At 40.6% G+C, this 18,206-nt stretch overlaps 1 protein-coding gene across 1 annotated transcript; it reads left to right on the forward strand.

Annotated features, from left to right (window-relative positions):
- Positions 1-581: 581 nt before the first annotated feature.
- On the forward strand, positions 582-14,160 carry LOC130243018 (uncharacterized). Its single transcript, XM_056475043.1, has 14 exons — positions 582-639; positions 2,389-2,514; positions 2,927-3,070; positions 3,201-3,344; positions 3,475-3,600; positions 4,341-4,484; positions 4,879-5,022; positions 5,153-5,296; positions 7,910-8,284; positions 8,419-8,513; positions 8,600-8,650; positions 9,456-9,837; positions 10,465-10,629; positions 13,962-14,160. Exons 1-14 carry the CDS (start codon positions 582-584, stop codon positions 14,057-14,059), a joined length of 2,196 nt encoding a protein of 731 aa, XP_056331018.1. The 3' UTR covers positions 14,060-14,160.
- Positions 14,161-18,206: the final 4,046 nt, after the last annotated feature.

Below are 18,206 nucleotides of genomic sequence, written 5' to 3' on the forward strand. Positions count from 1 at the left end.
AAGAAAGCTATAAAAACCTCTCTAATAATGAAAAAAATTATCAATACAATCTAATAATTTAAATATGATGGATCCCCTCAAATATGTTACTTTTTGGTTTAATGTATGCGTTCTGCATCACTAAGTTCTGTATTACTGTTACATATGTTATCATATAATCCTATATGCTTGTCAGTTATATGCTTCAATAAACAATAAAAAAATTCAATGAGAGCGGCCATTTTGGAAAGGTCAAAAAAAAGCCCTTTCACTGCCTGCAGTGTCATGAAAATCCACAAGAGGGCAAAATACAAGTATCAAACTATATACAACAGGCTTCCAATCAAAAGAATGATCAGATTGATATTATACAGATATTATAAATTTAATACGTGCTGCTTTATATGGTAAAGGTCACATAAACCCTCGGAAGACGACGCGTTGCTTGGCAACAGCAGAACGCGTTCTAACGGTTCTACAGGGTCTGCAGACGCGCGTGAACTCAGCTTCAGTAATCTGCAGGAACGGAAATGAAGGCTAATTGTGAAAGTTGCTCTCGGTCGATAAACACATCAAGCAAAACAGTTGAGCGATTTCAGACGATGTCTACAAGACCTTTCGAGATTCTTGCAGAAATGAAGAGTTGTAAGACCTTGATGAGTAAGTCCAGACACTAAGAACACATGTGTTTCGTATTTGCCTGTTTTATATGTCAGATTTTTGATACTAAAACTCTATTTTTACACTCTTAAATAACTTGTGTACTTATTTTGGATAAATAAATACGACCATGCAATATTACACTGCCGTGAGCTCGTCTGACGGTCGCTTTTTAACCCGTTAGTGTGCATATTCAGCTGTGTTTGTTATCCCGGTGCTGCTGTTTAGCCGAAATATGGCGATCATAACTCGATAACCTGACGGTACACAGAGGTGTTTTCAGAGCATACTGAATAATGAGATTTAAATAGTCATTTTAGTGACATTTTAAGCTCTATTTTTAGCTGGATTAGCTTGATGGATGGTCATCATGATAGGACTTTTTTAGGTACCAAAACATTTGCTAAATATATGGAATAAAGAAATATGGAAATAATTTTTAAATACAAATTTAATTTCAAAAATTGTTAGAAAATAGGAGTTAAAGTTAAGGTTTTAAATGAAAAAACGGTAGTCTGTTATCATTTATTGGGAAAATAATAAACTAGCCAGCACATTCATCTTTCCTCAGTCAGAATTTGGCCTTCTGAATAATAAAAAATAGAATCTAATAATATTAATATTGCAGAGCTTAACTTTGTGAAAGTTCATGAATAAGAAAAACAAACTAATTAGTATTAAATTTACCTTTAACGTGGGCCGCTTTTGGCTTCAAACCTTATTAATGGTATTTTTGTCCAAGATTCAGAAAAAACGTTGGGCTACTTGTAGTGAAAGATGACTTCATTTTTGTCATATTGTGTTTTCTTGCACAGCTGGATGTTGGACTCATGAAAAATAATTGTTTGGATTCATTGGAAGCCTTGATGGGTTATTTTCACATTTAATGATGGCATAGCAGTCAAACTAGGACAAATGAGCTCATATAAATGAAACATAAATGTTTGGGATAATATTGGACTTTTTATCAGTGGGGAGTGGGTCTTTTAAACCACCTGACCACTGGCTACGGGCCTGATTTATAATGTATAATGTTGAAAATGTTCATTTTAAAGCACGGACAGCTGTACTGTACTAATTATGAATGATAATTTAATTGTGCAAACAAGCAAAAATATGACTCAGTCAGCACCCAGGTCTGCCAAACTACATGACATTCATTCACTCATTCATTTTCTTTTCGGCTTAGTCCCTTTATTAATCTGGGGTTGCCACAGCGGAATTACTTACTAACTTATTCAGCATATTTCCAGCTGCAACCCATCACTGGGAAACATCCATGCACACTCATTCATACACTACAGACAATTTAGCCTACTCATTTCACCTATAGCGCATGTGTTTGGACTGTGGGGGAAACCAGAGCACCCGGAGGAAACAAACCAACACAGGGGAGAACATGCAAACTCCACACAGAAATGTCTACTGACCCAGCCGAGGCTCGAACCAGCGACCTTCTTGCCGTAAGGCGATTGTGCTACCCACTGCGCCACCGTGACGCCCTTACTACATGACAAATATGACAGAAACATGAGAATATTATGGTTATGTTTCATGAAGATTATTTACAGACTTGCTGCTGTAAATGTATAAAAACTCAGTGTTTGATATTTATAATCTGCATCGCTGAGAACTTAATTTGACTATTTAAAAGGTGATTTTCTCAATGTTTGGATATTTATGAATTAATGACAATAATCATGATTTAGATTAAGAGTTTATTGTTCGTTGTGCTTTAATCCACATTAGGAGGAAGAGGAGAGAAGAGGAAAGCGGATGATGAAACATCTGCTCAGCGGAAACGCATCAGAGTTTCAGAGCTGGAGAACACAAGAGACAGAGAGATGACCAGCTCTCAAGAGAAAAGCAGCTCAGGTGTGTCTCCATAAACACTTCTACAGCTTCAGCACCACACATTTATTACCACTGAAAACTCTGGAACATGAAGCAGGGTGCAAAGTGTTTTACTCAGTTAGCTGCTAAATCCAGTGAGCATGGGGATATTTTGGCCAATAGGCAAAAATACATTGTCTGGATCAAAATGATTGATTTATCTATTATGCCCAAAATCAATACAATATTATATTATGATCATGTTCCATGAAGTTCAACACTTTCTACTGTAAACATGTCAGAACTCAAGTGTTGATTTGAACTTCATTTGGCCACTTTAAAGGTGATTTTCTCCATCTTTATATTTTTGAATCTGGAATGAATTAATGACAATAAACAAACATGATTGATTAATTGAAGAGTTTATTGTTCGTTGTGTTTTAATCCACATTAGGAGGAAGAGGAGAGAAGAGGAAAGCAGATGATGCTTTTCAGAGTGTTTCTGGTGGAGTTACACCATATGCTCTGCGGAAACGCATCAGAGTTGCAGAGCTGGAGAACACAAGTGTAGACGCCGACACAGAGACGTCCAGCTCAGGTCAGTCCACTCTTTATGACTGGGAAACTATTAGCACTGCTGCCATTTGATAAATCCCAGAGTAAATTAAATGACAATTATTGAAATAACTGATTATTAATAATTCAATATTGACTGTAATCCACATTAGGAGGAAGAGGAGAGAAGAGGAAAGCAGATGATGCTTTTCAGAGTGTTTCTGGTGGAGGAAAACCATCTGCCCACCGGAAACGCATCAGAGTTGCAGAGCTGGAGAACACAAGTGTAGACGCCGACACAGAGACGTCCAGCTCAGGTCAGTCCACTCTTTATGACTGGGAAACTATTAGCACTGCTGCCATTTGATAAATCCCAGAGTAAAATAAATGACAATTATTGAAATAACTGATTATTATTAATTCATTATTGACTGTAATCCACATTAGGAGGAAGAGGAGTGAAGAGGAAAGCAGATGATGATTTGCAGAGTGTTTCTGGTGGAGTTAAACCATATGCTCTGCGGAAACGCATCAGAGTTGCAGAGACGTCCAGCAATGAGAACAGCAGCTCAGGTCAGTCTCCCGTCACACTCTTCTACAGTTGTATGAGCATAAATTTGGCAGCTTAAAGGCACAGTGCACACCGACACAAAGCAGCAGAGCTTTTATTATGCCACAGTCCACCGCGTCTGGTTCTTCAGCTCGTGATCATGTGTGCTGTTTTATCAGACTAAATACATGCTGGGCTTCTGTTATAATGCTACTCTAGCGACGTTTTAATATGTTTGTGTTTTAATTGACTGCATAGACAAACAGAGCAGAAATAGAGGATGTGTGATGTCATTAGCATGAACACACACACACTGGCTGTGGTTAAAATCACACACTTCCATACTAAATAGTACATTAACACAGTATGTGAGCCGAGTAGTATGTCTGAATTCACAGTATTTGAAAAACAGCATGCGAGAAGTACCCGGATGACCTACTACTACTGGAGAGGTTCTGAAGTGTGCAACCAGTGGATGCTACGCTATCCCATAATGCACCGCGAGATCATTCATTTATGGGAGTGAATTCATGAATCACTCCTGTAGTGGTTTTTTGGAGATTTTAATAATAAAAGTCTCACATAATGTGCCTTTAACTGTGAACGATGCAGTATTGTGCGAAGGATTTCTCAGTAGTGCTTCATGCCAAAACATCTGGAAACTAGTAGCACTGCTGTCGTTTGAACAGATCCCCAAATACAATAAATACCAATTAATGAAAGAACTGATCATTAATAATGCATTATTGACTGTAATCCACAGAAGCTCCAAGAGGACAGAAGAGAAAGGCTGGATGTCTAGATCAGGACAGCAGAAATCAGGACACAGTGGCTGCAAAACGAGTGAAAACAGCTCAGATCCAACATGGCGGCAGCCGCAAAACTGCAGCAGAAGACAGCAGCTCAGGTCAGTGTGCATTATGAAGCTGTAGGGGCACCATATGGACATATATGATGACATCACAATATTTAAAGGAAAATCCTGATTCACGATTGGATCGAAACTCTTCTGTGATGTTGGGTTTATTTTCATTTTTCAAGCGGTCATATTATCTGAACATTTGTTTTGAGTTATTTTAGTCACGTGACTGAAAACTATGAATGTGCGCTCTAATCCGCTAATGCAGTGAAGTAATTCAGGTTATTTTATTGTGTCAGTCATCTGTTAAATGTGATTTTCTCCATATTTAGATTTTTGAATCTTTAGATTGCAGATATTCAACAGAAATCTGACATGAAGTAATAAAACATGATTGATTAATTGAAGAGTTTATTGTTCATTGTGTTGTCATCCACATTAGGAGGAAGAGGAGAGAAGAGGAAAGCAGATGATGCTTTTCAGAGTGTTTCTGGTGGAGTTAAACCATATGCTCTGCGGAAACGCATCAGAGTTGCAGAGCTGGAGAACACAAGTGTAGACGCCGACACAGAGACGTCCAGCTCAGGTCAGTCCACTCTTTATGACTGGAAAACTATTAGCACTGCTGCCATTTGATAAATCCCAGAGTAAAATAAATGACAATTATTGAAATAACTGATTATTATTAATTCAATATTGACTGTAATCCACATTAGGAGGAAGAGGAGAGAAGCGGAAAGCAGATGATGATTTGCAGAGTGTTTCTGGTGGAGTTACACCATATGCTCTGCGGAAACACATCAGAGTTGCAGAGCTGGAGAACACAAGTGTAGACGCCGACACAGAGACGTCCAGCTCAGGTCAGTCCACTCTTTATGACTGGAAAAATGCTGGAAATGTCTTAGTTACATACGTAACCCTCATTCCCTGAAGAAGGGAACAGAGACATTTATATCGAGTTGATCGACTAGACTGAGGGATTTGCTTAGAAGCACCAATCACACTGATTAGTGTAAAAACGGGCCAATAGACTGCAACAGAGATTGCCGAGCGCTGCTCTCACAGGTGTAGCCACTTTGGTAGAGTCGTATTCACCAATCATGACTAGCACTTATATGCTAGGGCTTACAAGAATACGACAGTATGTGGAGTGCCAGTCCCGAAGGGGGAGGACACTGCGGAGGTCTCTGCTTCCCTAATGGGGAGACCTGTAACAAAAAACACATATGGGCTCGCCCTGATTAGGGGAGCACGACATACGGTAGATGGTTAGCCGGTAAAGAAGACACAGGTCCTCCTATGACGGGGGACTCACTGTGGCTGACATTGCATATGGGGTTATGGACCACGCATAGCTGGAACAGAACGCCTGAACGTGGGTTGACCTGGCTCATCCGCCGAGTGAGGTGTAGGGGGCCTTGAAGGAACTCTTAAGGGTTCACCAATGGTAGACTAAAGCTAGCAGAGCAGTATAACGCGCATGTAGCTCTGGGTTAGGGAGTGTGGTGCATCAAGCGTTTTTGACTGTGAGCGTAGCTTTCTCCTGGCTCACTGGTGTTACTCAGCAGCTGGGATGAAACCAGCTCGACTCTGAGATTATAGAATCTTGTGAATGTGTTGGGTGTTACCCAGCCCGCAGCTCTACAGATGTCTGTTAGAGAGGTGCTACATGCTAATGCTCGGGAGGAGGCGACACCTCCACTAGAGTTTGCTCTTACCCCCGGGGGACACAGCTCGGTATGGTGCGCAAGGTCAATGACATCCACTATCTAGTGGTTAACTTCTGTTTAGATATGGCACTTTCCTTGTGATATTCAGGAAACGTCAGGGTGTTATAGATATGTTAGTTTTATTTCTGAGTTATTAAATTACAGAAATTAAATTAACTCTCTGTGTATCTCTCCACTCGAGCCTTGCAGACGAGCGATTGATCCGCTGATGCATCAGCTGACTGACCATGTTTTTAGATGATTCCTTGAAAGCTTGAAACGCTGTCAGTGATGTCATCAGCACACAAGCAGCCAATATTGTTCAGCCTTTTCTGACGACTCCTCCCTCAACATTTCATTGGCTGTGGTTTGGTAGCTTGACTGAGCTGTTGGGGAGCTAGTTGTTGTCAGATCCTGTAGTGTGTGACCCCCCCCCTCTTGTGGATCATTTACGTAGTGTCGCGTAGTGTGAACACCACAGAGATTAACAGACACAAAATCAAGTCATGTAGTGTGAACAGCACAGTGATCTGCTGATGTTGAAAATCCTGTAGTGTGAACAGCACAGTGATCTGCTGATGTTGAAAATCCTGTAGTGTGAACAGCACAGCGATCTGCTGATGTTGAAAATCCTGTAGTGTGAACAGCACAGCGATCTGCTGATGTTGAAAATCCTGTAGTGTGAACAGCACAGCGATCTGCTGATGTTGAAAATCCTGTAGTGTGAACAGCACAGCGATCTGCTGATGTTGAAAATCCTGTAGTGTGAACAGCACAGCGATCTGCTGATGTTGAAAATCCTGTAGTGTGAACAGCACAGCGATCTGCTGATGTTGAAAATCCTGTAGTGTGAACAGCACAGCGATCTGCTGATGTTGAAAATCCTGTAGTGTGAACAGCACAGAGATCTGCTGATGTTGAAAATCCTGTAGTGTGAACAGCACAGCGATCTGCTGATGTTGAAAATCCTGTAGTGTGAACAGCACAGCGATCTGCTGATGTTGAAAATCCTGTAGTGTGAACAGCACAGCGATCTGATGTTGAAAATCCTGTAGTGTGAACAGCACAGCGATCTGATGTTGAAAATCCTGTAGTGTGAACAGCACAGAGATCTGCTGATGTTGAAAATCCTGTAGTGTGAACAGCACAGCGATCTGATGTTGAAAATCCTGTAGTGTGAACAGCACAGCGATCTGATGTTGAAAATCCTGTAGTGTGAACAGCACAGCGATCTGCTGATGTTGAAAGTCCTGTAGTGTGAACAGCACAGCGATCTGATGTTGAAAATCCTGTAGTGTGAACAGCACAGAGATCTGCTGATGTTGAAAATCCTGTAGTGTGAACAGCACAGCGATCTGATGTTGAAAATCCTGTAGTGTGAACAGCACAGCGATCTGCTGATGTTGAAAATCCTGTAGTGTGAACAGCACAGAGATCTGCTGATGTTGAAAATCCTGTAGTGTGAACAGCACAGAGATCTGCTGATGTTGAAAATCCTGTAGTGTGAACTAGGCTTGAGCTGCACTCGCCAATCTCATATGCTATGCAGTCTGTTGACCTGTTTGTGTACAAATCAGAGTGTTTGTTGCTTCTGAGGAAATCCCTTAGTCTAGCCAATGAACTGGACAAACTCGTAGTGATCGACTGAAGGGAATCTATTAGGACTGCTGCCATTTGAACAGATGATTAAATCCCAGAGTGTAGTAAATGCCAATTAATGAAAGAACTGATCATTAATAATGCATTATTGACTGTAATCCACAGAAGCTCCAAGAGGACAGAAGAGGAAGGCTCGGTGTCTAGATCAGGACAGCAGAAATCAGGACACAGTGGCTGCAAAACGAGTGAAAACAGCTCAGATCCAACATGGCGGCAGCAAAACTGGAGCAGAAGACAGCAGCTCGGCTAAAGTCAGCCGCTCGGCTAAAGTCAGCCGCTCGGCTAAAGTCAGCCGCTCGGCTAAAGTCAGCCGCTCGGCTAAAGTCAGCCGCTCGGCTAAAGTCAGCCGCTCGGCTAAAGTCAGCCGCTCGGCTAAAGTCAGCAGCCCGGCTAAAGTCAGCAGCCCGGCTAAAGTCAGCAGCTCAGCTAAAGTCAGCAGCTCAGCTAAAGTCAGCAGCTCGGCTAAAGTCAGCAGCTCAGGTTTGTCTTCTGTCTAATCTGCAGCAGGGTTTTGTATTATTTTTCAGAGTTTTACGGAATTATGTCACGATTAGATTAGAGCAGAAGAGTCACAGGAATGAGCAGTGTCATAAATGTGATTTATTTTTCTCCAGGATCTTTACTTGACAGATATGTGCTTGGGAAGAAGCTGGGACAGGGACATGAAGGCACTGTCTATGTGGCTACACGCAAATCTGATGGCCAGAAGGTAAAGTTTACTTCGTGTGTGTGTGTGTGTGTGTGATCAGACATCTCTCTAGTTGAATAAGTTTTGACTTTATGCTTTCTTTGCAGGTTGCCATAAAAGTTGTGAATAAAGAGTATTACGGAGAGTTGTACCACGTGGTAAGTATGCATACTCTACTGAAAATATCTGAAGAGAACTGATGAACTCCATCTTTAGTCGTGTTTTTATGTTGTGTGTTGAAGGGTACACATGTAAACAACACGCTTTATGGAAAAGACTGAAACTGGTGTTTAGTCATTTCCAGAAATCCTGAAAACACCAAGATGCACATACATGTTCTCATGCGCATAACTCACTCAGATAAACTTTATTCCAGAAGAAAACATGTGCATAAACTACATCAGAAGCATTCTTACCTGATAAACTCCAGCATGCAGATTAAAAAAGTCATGTGATTGTGTCAGAAGAGGTCATATGATGATATTAATGTGTGTTCAGGGTCTTTGCGTCTGTAATGTTGGTCTGCAGATCTCCATTGTGTCAGATGTGAAATGTTGTTGTGTTGATTGTAAAAGGTCTCAGTCCTCCATCAGTCCGTCATCACAGTGCTTCAGTATTATTCTTCTTCTATTATTATTCTCTCCAGAACTGTCTTGAGCATCTGTCTGTGCTCGCGTCTCTAAAAGCCACCGCATTCACCGTGTTCATTGTGTTTGGTCTTGGTCTTCTGAGGCGAAACTCATTTTCCTGACTGATATTTGCCTCCAGTTTATAATTCAGGGATGATTTCGTTCTCTTTGACTCATTGATGAAACGCTGCTTTATTCTTTTATATGATATTCCAGTTTTGCACATGAATTTAATTAGCCTCTTTGAATGGAAACACAGCTATTGACACATTACAAGGTCATTTATATATGAGACACTCACATCTAACCTTTTCCTGACTTTATTTCTCTCTAGGTTGGATTTTCTACACGTGTGATCCCAGAAGCACGTCATATGATGCTCCTCAAGGAACCTCCGCTCTGCCCACACATCATAGAGCTGTACGAGTACGCCATGGAGGGAAGGAATAACTACCTGGTCATGGAGTACTTGCCCTCGTACATAACCTTGGGGAAGTTCATCAGGAAGAACAATGGCCGCCTGAGTGAGAGTGTTGCACGGCAGCTGATTATGCAGCTCATTATTGCAGCACAGCGCTGCATTGAGCATGCCGTATACCATGGGTCCATGCATGTAGAAAACATCATGGTCAATCCAAAGACACTGCAGCTCAAGCTGATTGATTTCGGCAACAGTACTCGTATTCCAGAGAACTACTGGAGAGACCCCACTCTGGGTGAGTTGGCTTATTAGTGCTGCTTATTAAGGGGATAGTTCACACTAAAATGAAGATTTTAGAAATGTAGTACTAATGTAAAAACGTTAGTAATGTAAAAATGTAGTAATTTTAGTAATGAATATCTCTCATGTCCTCCTGAACCCCTAAGACCCCTGAACAGAAATGAAGATATTTTAGATGAAATCTGAGAGCTCTTTGAGTCTCTATAGACAGCAAGGGTCTATAAAAGGACCCAAAACATCCTCAAAAAATGACCATAGGCCTTCAGTGGATCAATCAGAGCATTATCAGACTCTGAGAATCCTTTTATTTCCACATAAAGCTAAAATAACGACTTTATTGAACAGATTCTCATCCTCAGTGTCAGTATATTGCGCATGTTCAGGAGAGCTCTGAGGCCTTCACACATCTGCTCTCAGTTGCACTGCTGATGTATCATCTCGGTAATTTGTATTATCAGACGAAGCTCTCAGGGGTTTAGGACGACATGAGGCTGAGGAATTAATAACAGAATGACATTTTTGGGTGAACTGACCCTTCATCTGTAACCTCCTGTGTGTGTATGCTGATATCAGGAGGGAGAAGATATTGTGAATTACTGACCTGAAAATCTCTCACTTGCAGGAATAACAAGATACCGTAGACAGGAGAAGGAAGGCTACAGAATCATTACTCATGCTGTTAGAATGCATGTCTTGGCTGTTAGAGGAAGGCTGTCAATGATGGTCAGTGGATATCGCTGTCTCTCCAGATCTAGACGGCGACGATTTCACCCCAGTTTGTCAGCAGGTGAGAAAACAACACTACACATGGTGCAGCTCATGGGTGTCACTAGGCCACTTATTTTCACTCAGCCCCCCTAAAGGTTTTGAGATTAGCTCATGAATGGTCCACTACTATATCATGCCCTCAGTCCTCTTTAAATGTGATAAGAAAGCGGCAGCAAACTTCAGTTTTCAGCTAATTTGTCATGTCATCAGTAAAGCACAGCCATGTGGAGTGAGAGCAGAAGCTGTGTGTTTATCCATAGATTGGTATAATATCTGCATATTTGCAGTTCTTTGCTGTAAAAGCACATGTATCACTTGTACCCCAATAGCCGCTTTTCCACTGTCGTGCTGAACCGTTCTTAATGCTGAACTGTTCTATTCTGTGCCCAGCCGGGCCAGACAGCACGGATACGGTTTCATTTCCACTGTCGTGCTGAACCGTTCTTAATGCTGAACTGTTCTATTCTGTGCCCAACCGGGCCAGACAGCACGGATACGGTTTCATTTCCACTGTCGTGCTGCCACAAAGCTCTTTGAATCGTTACACAAAACGCATCAGTAGTTGCCTTGGTAACATGTAAACGACTCCGTTTGTTCAATTAAAGTTAAAGAATATCTGAAACTAGTTTTCTCATGTTCATGTGTAAAAGCGAAAGCACCGCGTGACTGAACACTGTTATGCCGCTCTCTCATATAAGGCTGCTAAATATAGGCACATGTCACAGCACCCTTAGCATATGTTGCGCGGCTCTGGGCAAATTTAATTTGGAGGGAAAATCACCAATTGTAACGTAATGATTGAAAATTACTGGAGGGGAAATAAACAATAGATTTTAAATCTCTGTACAGAACAGGAAAATAAACAATAATGCAACAATAATAGTGCAATTCAATTCCCCTTTATTTGTATAGCGCTTATACAATGTAGATTGTGTCAAAGCAGCTTCACATAAAAGGTCACAGTAAATAGGAACAGTGTAGTTCAGTTTGTAGTGTTTAAGTTCAGTTCAGTTTAGCTCAGTTCAGTGTGGTTTAATAATCACTACTGAGAGTCCAAACACTGAAGAGCAAATCCAACGATGCGCAGCTCTACAGATCCTGAACCATGCAAGCCAGTGGTGACAGCGGAGAGGGAAAAAAAACTTCACTAAAGGCGGAAGTGAAGAAAAAAAACCTTGAGAGAAACCAGACTCAGTTGGGCACGACCATTTTAATTTCTCCGCTGGCCAAACGTCTTGTGCAGAGCTGCAGTCTCAGTGGCGGAAGTGGCAGAAGGATATTTTTGGACAGGCCTTGTGAAAAGTGAGCGGGCACTTTCACTAATAAAACATATATATAGCACTTCAGTGATTTCATTTTGAACAATCAGTTAAAGTACACAGCAGTTTAATGTCAAAAGTTGATAATGATATCAAATATACCACATGTTGATGGTAAAATAAGCATGTAAACGATAGCTGTTATTTCAGTATTCAAACATTAAATAACGAATGCATCAAGTGAAATAAAAACGAATATTATGAACAACACAGCAGGAAATAAAGCATATAAAGCACTATTATATTAGCTAAATGCTGCTCTTTTATCTTGTCAGTTTTGTTATTGTAATGATCTTTTTATCTTCATAATTAATGAACGGGCTATAAATTCCTGCGTGATGTTTTATAAAATATTTTGTGCAGCTGCCCAGTCTATATTAAAGATCACGAGAACAAAACAACACAGAAACATGTTGAATGGCCCCATAACTCTCTGACTTATATTTCACTCAATCGTATAACAGCCTGTAGCTAAATGCTGAAAATGTCATTTTTATAAAACATTTGTCATAACGTATTGATATGTTTTTGAGTAAAAGCAATATCGACATTTAGGAATCCATATTTATTAGATTTATTCATTCATTTGACCTGTTTATTGGTGCATATATAGGCTATAATGTAAATCATACAACAGTAGTCTACCTTAGACAGCTACAGTACAGCCACTCCGTAAAGCTTCCAAACAAAAGTCCAACATAATGAAAGATTTGACTTTCTCCGGTGACGGCCGACATCACAACACCCCGTAACTGTCCTTCAGGGGGTATCGCCAGCATTAAATTACACAACAAGCCGTCTGGCCTGTGAATTAAAAAGTGCAATTATTTCAAAGAGTCTGCACGTTCGTCTTCCATGGATATAGCGATGTTGTTGTGGATAGTGGACATCGATGATCTTAAGCGTGTCTTTATTCGATGCACAGTAAGAAATAAAAAGTCAGCAGTGCATGTAGTCGTTGGTAAAGTTCTCTCCCAGATCAGAGCCAGTTTTTGAGCCAGCAAATACAGAGCTGCATACAATAAACACACGCTCAGTCAGCTGAAGTAAAGCTCTCATTGCCTAGGATGTCAATCAAATGAATCAAGCTCTAGCCACGAATAAAACAACAGGCTATTGAATTATTTTCAGATTTTAGATGACGGGTTAGTCATTATATTATACTCACTTAACTATATACAAGTCGATGAGATAATAACTTTAATAAATAAAATATGTTGGTAAGAATGTGGTGGGCCAGGGATTCCCTTCTCTGCCAGAGACTGCTCTGTGCTTTTAAAACTCTTTTTAAACTGTAGGGTTTAGACCTGGATCATTTTTTTATAATAAATGTAGCCTAGTTTACTTGTTGATGTCTGATGACTAGCACGCTTCAGCTGAGCCTGTGGTAGTTCGGCAACAGAACCGCAACGTTAACACACAGAACCTGTCGACACAGTTCAGCACGGTTGTCTAACCGTGTTGAAAATGGTTTGTAATCGTGCCGCATCATTTCAGCTCAGGGGAGAAACAACAGTAACCGTCGTACCCAGGTGTTCTTAGAGCAGTTCGGCACGATAGTGGAAAAGCGGCTACAGTCATGGAGGAGCAGTCGGGTTTCCCATCCATCTACAGTTTCCTCAGCGCTCTCCTCATCATCACATCTCTTTCCTCCAGTGAACATGTAACTCTTATTTCACAATGAACTCTGAATATAAATCTCATTACAGTGCATGTGGCATTAACTATAGCATACCTTCATGCACAGAATTAAACAGTGACAGAAGCTCTCAGTGAATGCACTCACTGTAATATCCAGTGACGTCAGAGTAAAACATCATGTGTTGTATTTCTTATTTTGACCGTTATTATGATTATGAAATATGTAAATTAGCCTGTACGGTTTTTATATGTTCATATTCATCTAGAACTGTGATTATAACTGACTGAAACTGTGGATTTAATGACTTTATTCCAGCCAATCAGATTCAAGAATCGTATCATCATCAGGAGCATCCCTGACTAACATGTTCTCTCTTTATTATTTCTACAGAATGCCGGGATCTGCTGAGGTGGATAATCAGTTTCCGCCCTGAAACTGGACCAGTTTTAGAGGAGATTTTAGAGCACAAGTGGTTCAGCATGAAGTAGAGCCCATCAGCAGCAGGAAACAGGGTTTCATTCTTCCATTTCTGTCATTTGTTGTTTTGCTGTTTTCCTCTTCTGCTTCCCAAATTCTGCACTTCCTCCTGCGAGAGTTGCAGTCAGAGCTGCATGTAAATGAGGGCCAGGTGAAGCATCCCCATTGGTCCACCAGCTCTAGACCGACAGCTCCTCCTCCAGCCAATCAGGCGAGGAGGGAAGCTGATGTCTCTCTAATGGCGGCCGATGCGCACAGGCGACGCCGGAGATTGAGTGTTAGCCGCTAATCCTCAGCTGGGGTAGAATCTGTCTGCGGCAGGACAGCATTAATTGTATGAAATAACTAAAGGAAAGCAGGTTGATTCACGTTTAGACAGGACGTCGTGTTTTTATATCAACTGGGTTAGCACTGACTGTAGAGTAAATAGAAATATTAAGGGAAATAGTCACAGATTAACCAATCAAACTGCTGGAAAGGGGGATTTATTTGCATACTGGTGGGCTTTATTTCTATAGCTGTAGGATTAATAGTAAAAGATAAAGTCAGCATATTATTACTGTAGTGCGTCAATACTTTTAGAAAGACAGAAAGCCTAGTTTAGACAGTGGTCGTAGCTCTAACGGGACTTTAGGCAGGTTTAAGTGAGATCAGCGCATATAACAGGGGCGTCGTGGGCCGGTTCTGAAGGCTGTTTCTCTTTAACAGAGATAGGATAGGATGGTGTAGAGAGCGCTGACGGGGCAGGATTATATGGGTCAATAAGCTAGAAATAAGAGCCTCCTGCCACAGACATATTTGACCCCAGGTGTGGATTATTTGTAGTGCTGCTGCTCACACCTTTCTGCTTTCTTCTTCTCTTCACTTGTTCTACAAGCGAGCGCTGGATTTCTGCAGATGAGCTTTAACATAAACCAGCAGCTGGAGTAGCTGAACTAGTTTAATGGAGACATTTAGAACAGCAGGGTTTGCTAAATAACAGCATTTTAGTCAAGACTGGGAGATTTAGACAGTGTTTATGGACACAAGTGTAGTTTGGAGTAGGACTTTAATAGATTTGTATTGATATTAATAAGCTTATTGAGAATGATTAGCAAACGCTCTTATTTCTGCTTGTGTTCTTTAGATCATGTGCTGGAAATCCTGTGCTTGTTTGGAGAAAATCATTGGTCCTCATTGATGAAACATCTGTAAATATTGGAGGAAGTTAGAGATAGTTAAAGGTTTGATAGTTAAACGTGTTCGTTAATGAATGATAATCAGTCAGGGGTAGGGTTTAGGGTTAGACATACAGAACATAGAGGAGTAATCATCTTTCACTAATGAGGCCAAATCTCACCTCTTTCCTTCTGTTCTCTCTCTCTCTCTCTCTCTCTCTCTCTCTCTCTCTCTCTCTCTCTGTCTCTTTCCTTCTTTCTTTTTTTCTTTCTTTTTTCTTTCTGTTTTCTCTCTTTCTTTCTTTCTTTCTTTCTTTCCCAGATCCCTCTAAATTTAGATTTTTTGTTTTAGGATTATGATTAGGGTTAGGTTAAGGTTAGGATTCGGCTGTTATGTTTAGGTTATGGTTAAGGTGTTTGTTAGGATTATGGTTGGGTTAGGGTGTTTGTTAGGGTTATGGTTGGGTTAGGGTTATGGTTGGGTTAGGTTAGGGTTATGGTTTGATTAGGGTCATTTTTTTGCTGTTTAGTTTTAGTTTCTCCTCTTTCTTCTTCTCCATCACTGTTGTGTGTCCCCTACACAGATTATTTAAGAGCGATTGTAATTATTATACACTTCTCTGTCCTCACCTGTGCGCATTGGCTGCCATTAGAGTGATGTCAGCTTCCCTCCTCGCCTGATTGGCTGGAGGAGGAGCTGTCAATCTAGCGCTAATGGACCAATGGGGAGGCTTCAGCCGGCCCTCATTTGCATGCAGCTCTGACTGCGACACTCACAGGAGGAAGTGCACAATGTGGGAAGCAGAAGCGGAAAACAGCATAATGTCAGAAAACAATGGAAGTCTGAATTCCTGATGATTTTATTTGGTCACTGACCACATGTGTGCTGCTCTTCCTATCATTTCTGTCAAATTGAGAGCGGCTTACGAACCCCATGGAGTGTGTTGAAGCTGTTTTCTGCTGATCAAACTGTAAACTATTGTCTTCAATAAAGTGGATCTCTGACTCCTGCTCTTTGTTCATCACACCGGCTCCTTGCATTAACATAAGTGAAATCCTTCAGCGTAGTGATACGGGACTGTAATGCACTCAAAACATGCCTGAACTACTTTATCTGTGTGTTGATCTGACAATAAGTGTGAACAACACAAAACAACACATAGAAGATCTGTTTTACACACTGCAGACTCAATTTAGCCTTTATAGAACAATATTTCTGCATCATGTCATGTTTAAAGCACATTGCCTTGCCATTTATATGACAATGTGAAATATAAGAGTGTGTTGACTGTGATTTGAGGAATCCTACTGTAATATCTACTGAACTAGCGCCAGGGCTTTATCAATGTCATCACCAAATGTTGAGCTTTAGCCACAGAACAATGGTTAGAATGGAAATGTCTTCATTTCACAACAGTTTTTAACACTCAGAAAATATTGTTGGAAAACTGTAATGCAAACACACACTAATGCTTCAGTTTGTGCTGGCGTTACACTCACACAGCACAGTAAACATTAGCTAATAAGTGAAGTGAGCTAGCTAGTGTTTACTGAGTTAAAGAGACAGTTCACCCAACACAGTTCTGCCATCCTTTACTCAAGTGAAGATATTTTGAAGAATGCTGCACTCATTGACATCTACAGTGTTTTCTTTGCTATTAGAAGTCGATGAGTGCCAGCTAGCAGCATTCTTCAAACGATCTTCACTTGTGTTGAACAGAAGACAGAAACTCTAAATGAAAACTCATTAAACATGCGAGTAAACGATGAGGTGAGGTTTTGGTGAACTGTCCCTTTAAGATGTAGCAGTCTGAAACAGCAGCGACCCCCGTCAGAAGATTTAGGCTGTCCCAGTAATACTTTCCTGAAGATAAACGGCAATAGATGAATGTTTTACAGCATCAGCCAGAGGCTACACTCACTGGAAACAATACTATAGTAATGTACAGTAAACTCTATAGTGTTTCTTGAACATTAGGTGTATTAGACTGTGTATATTTGAGTATCTAAACTCTGTTAATGAATGCTCCAGCATACTGTAGTGTGAACTGATGAACTGTAGTAAATACTGTAGTATACTTTAGTGTTTACTACAGTAAACTGTGGAGTATTGCAGTATAATATACACTAGAGCTGTAGAAAACTGCAGCTTTGGCTCATTTGTTTATATTACTATAGATGTAGAGTTAGCATAGCAACTGTAGAATCACCACAACAGATCAATTCAAGTACTTTACTACAGACTTCACTATACATTACTATAGTACTTTACTACAGACTTCACTATACATTACTATAGTATTTCATATTGTATTGACTATTAATGTAAGGTTTTAAACCCTAACACTCTTTAACACTTAATAATCACATCAAAATGATTGAAGTAATCGACAGGATTCAATAAACTCCTACTGGAGAAAGTGCTGATTTCAGTCCAAAGGGTCATTTAATGAAGGAAAATGTCAATTTAAATATGTTTGGACTTGAAGAGTTTCATAATTAGAGGACAGACACTTCAGTCTCTGATATGAGCAGTTCCAGTGTTGTGGATGGAACATTTGCAGTAAAAACTTACAATATCAATTCACAGAGAAAGTATATGTTAACATTACACTCACCGGCCACTTTATTAGGTACACCTCACTAGTACCGGGTCGGACCACCTTTTGCCTTCAGAACTGCCTTAATCCTTGGTGTCGTAGATTCAACAAGCTACTGGAAATATTCCTCAGAGATTTTGCTCCATATTGACATGATAGCATCACACAGTTGCTGCAGATTTGTCGGCTGCACATCCATGATGCCAATCTCCCGTTCCACCACATCCCAAAGGTGCTCTATTGGATTGAGCTCTGGTGACTGTGGAGGCCATTTGAGTACAGTGAACTCATTGTCATGTTCAAGAAACCAGTCTGAGATGATTCACGCTTTATGACATGGTGCGTTATCCTGCTGGAAGTAGCCATCAGAAGATGGAGACACTGTGCTCATAAAGGGATGG

This window comes from Danio aesculapii, chromosome 16 (genome assembly GCF_903798145.1).
Source record: "Danio aesculapii chromosome 16, fDanAes4.1, whole genome shotgun sequence".
NCBI classification, from domain to species: Eukaryota; Metazoa; Chordata; class Actinopteri; order Cypriniformes; family Danionidae; genus Danio; species Danio aesculapii.

Excerpts from the sequence above, each read along its gene's own strand:
- LOC130243018 (XM_056475043.1), top strand. The coding sequence starts at position 582 with ATGTCTACAAGACCTTTCGAGATTCTTGCAGAAATGAAGAGTTGTAAG. Across the intron at positions 3,071-3,200 it reads CACAGAGACGTCCAGCTCAG|GAGGAAGAGGAGAGAAGAGG; the intron begins GTCAGTCCACTC and ends AATCCACATTAG. Across the intron at positions 8,651-9,455 it reads ACGGAGAGTTGTACCACGTG|GTTGGATTTTCTACACGTGT; the intron begins GTAAGTATGCAT and ends ATTTCTCTCTAG.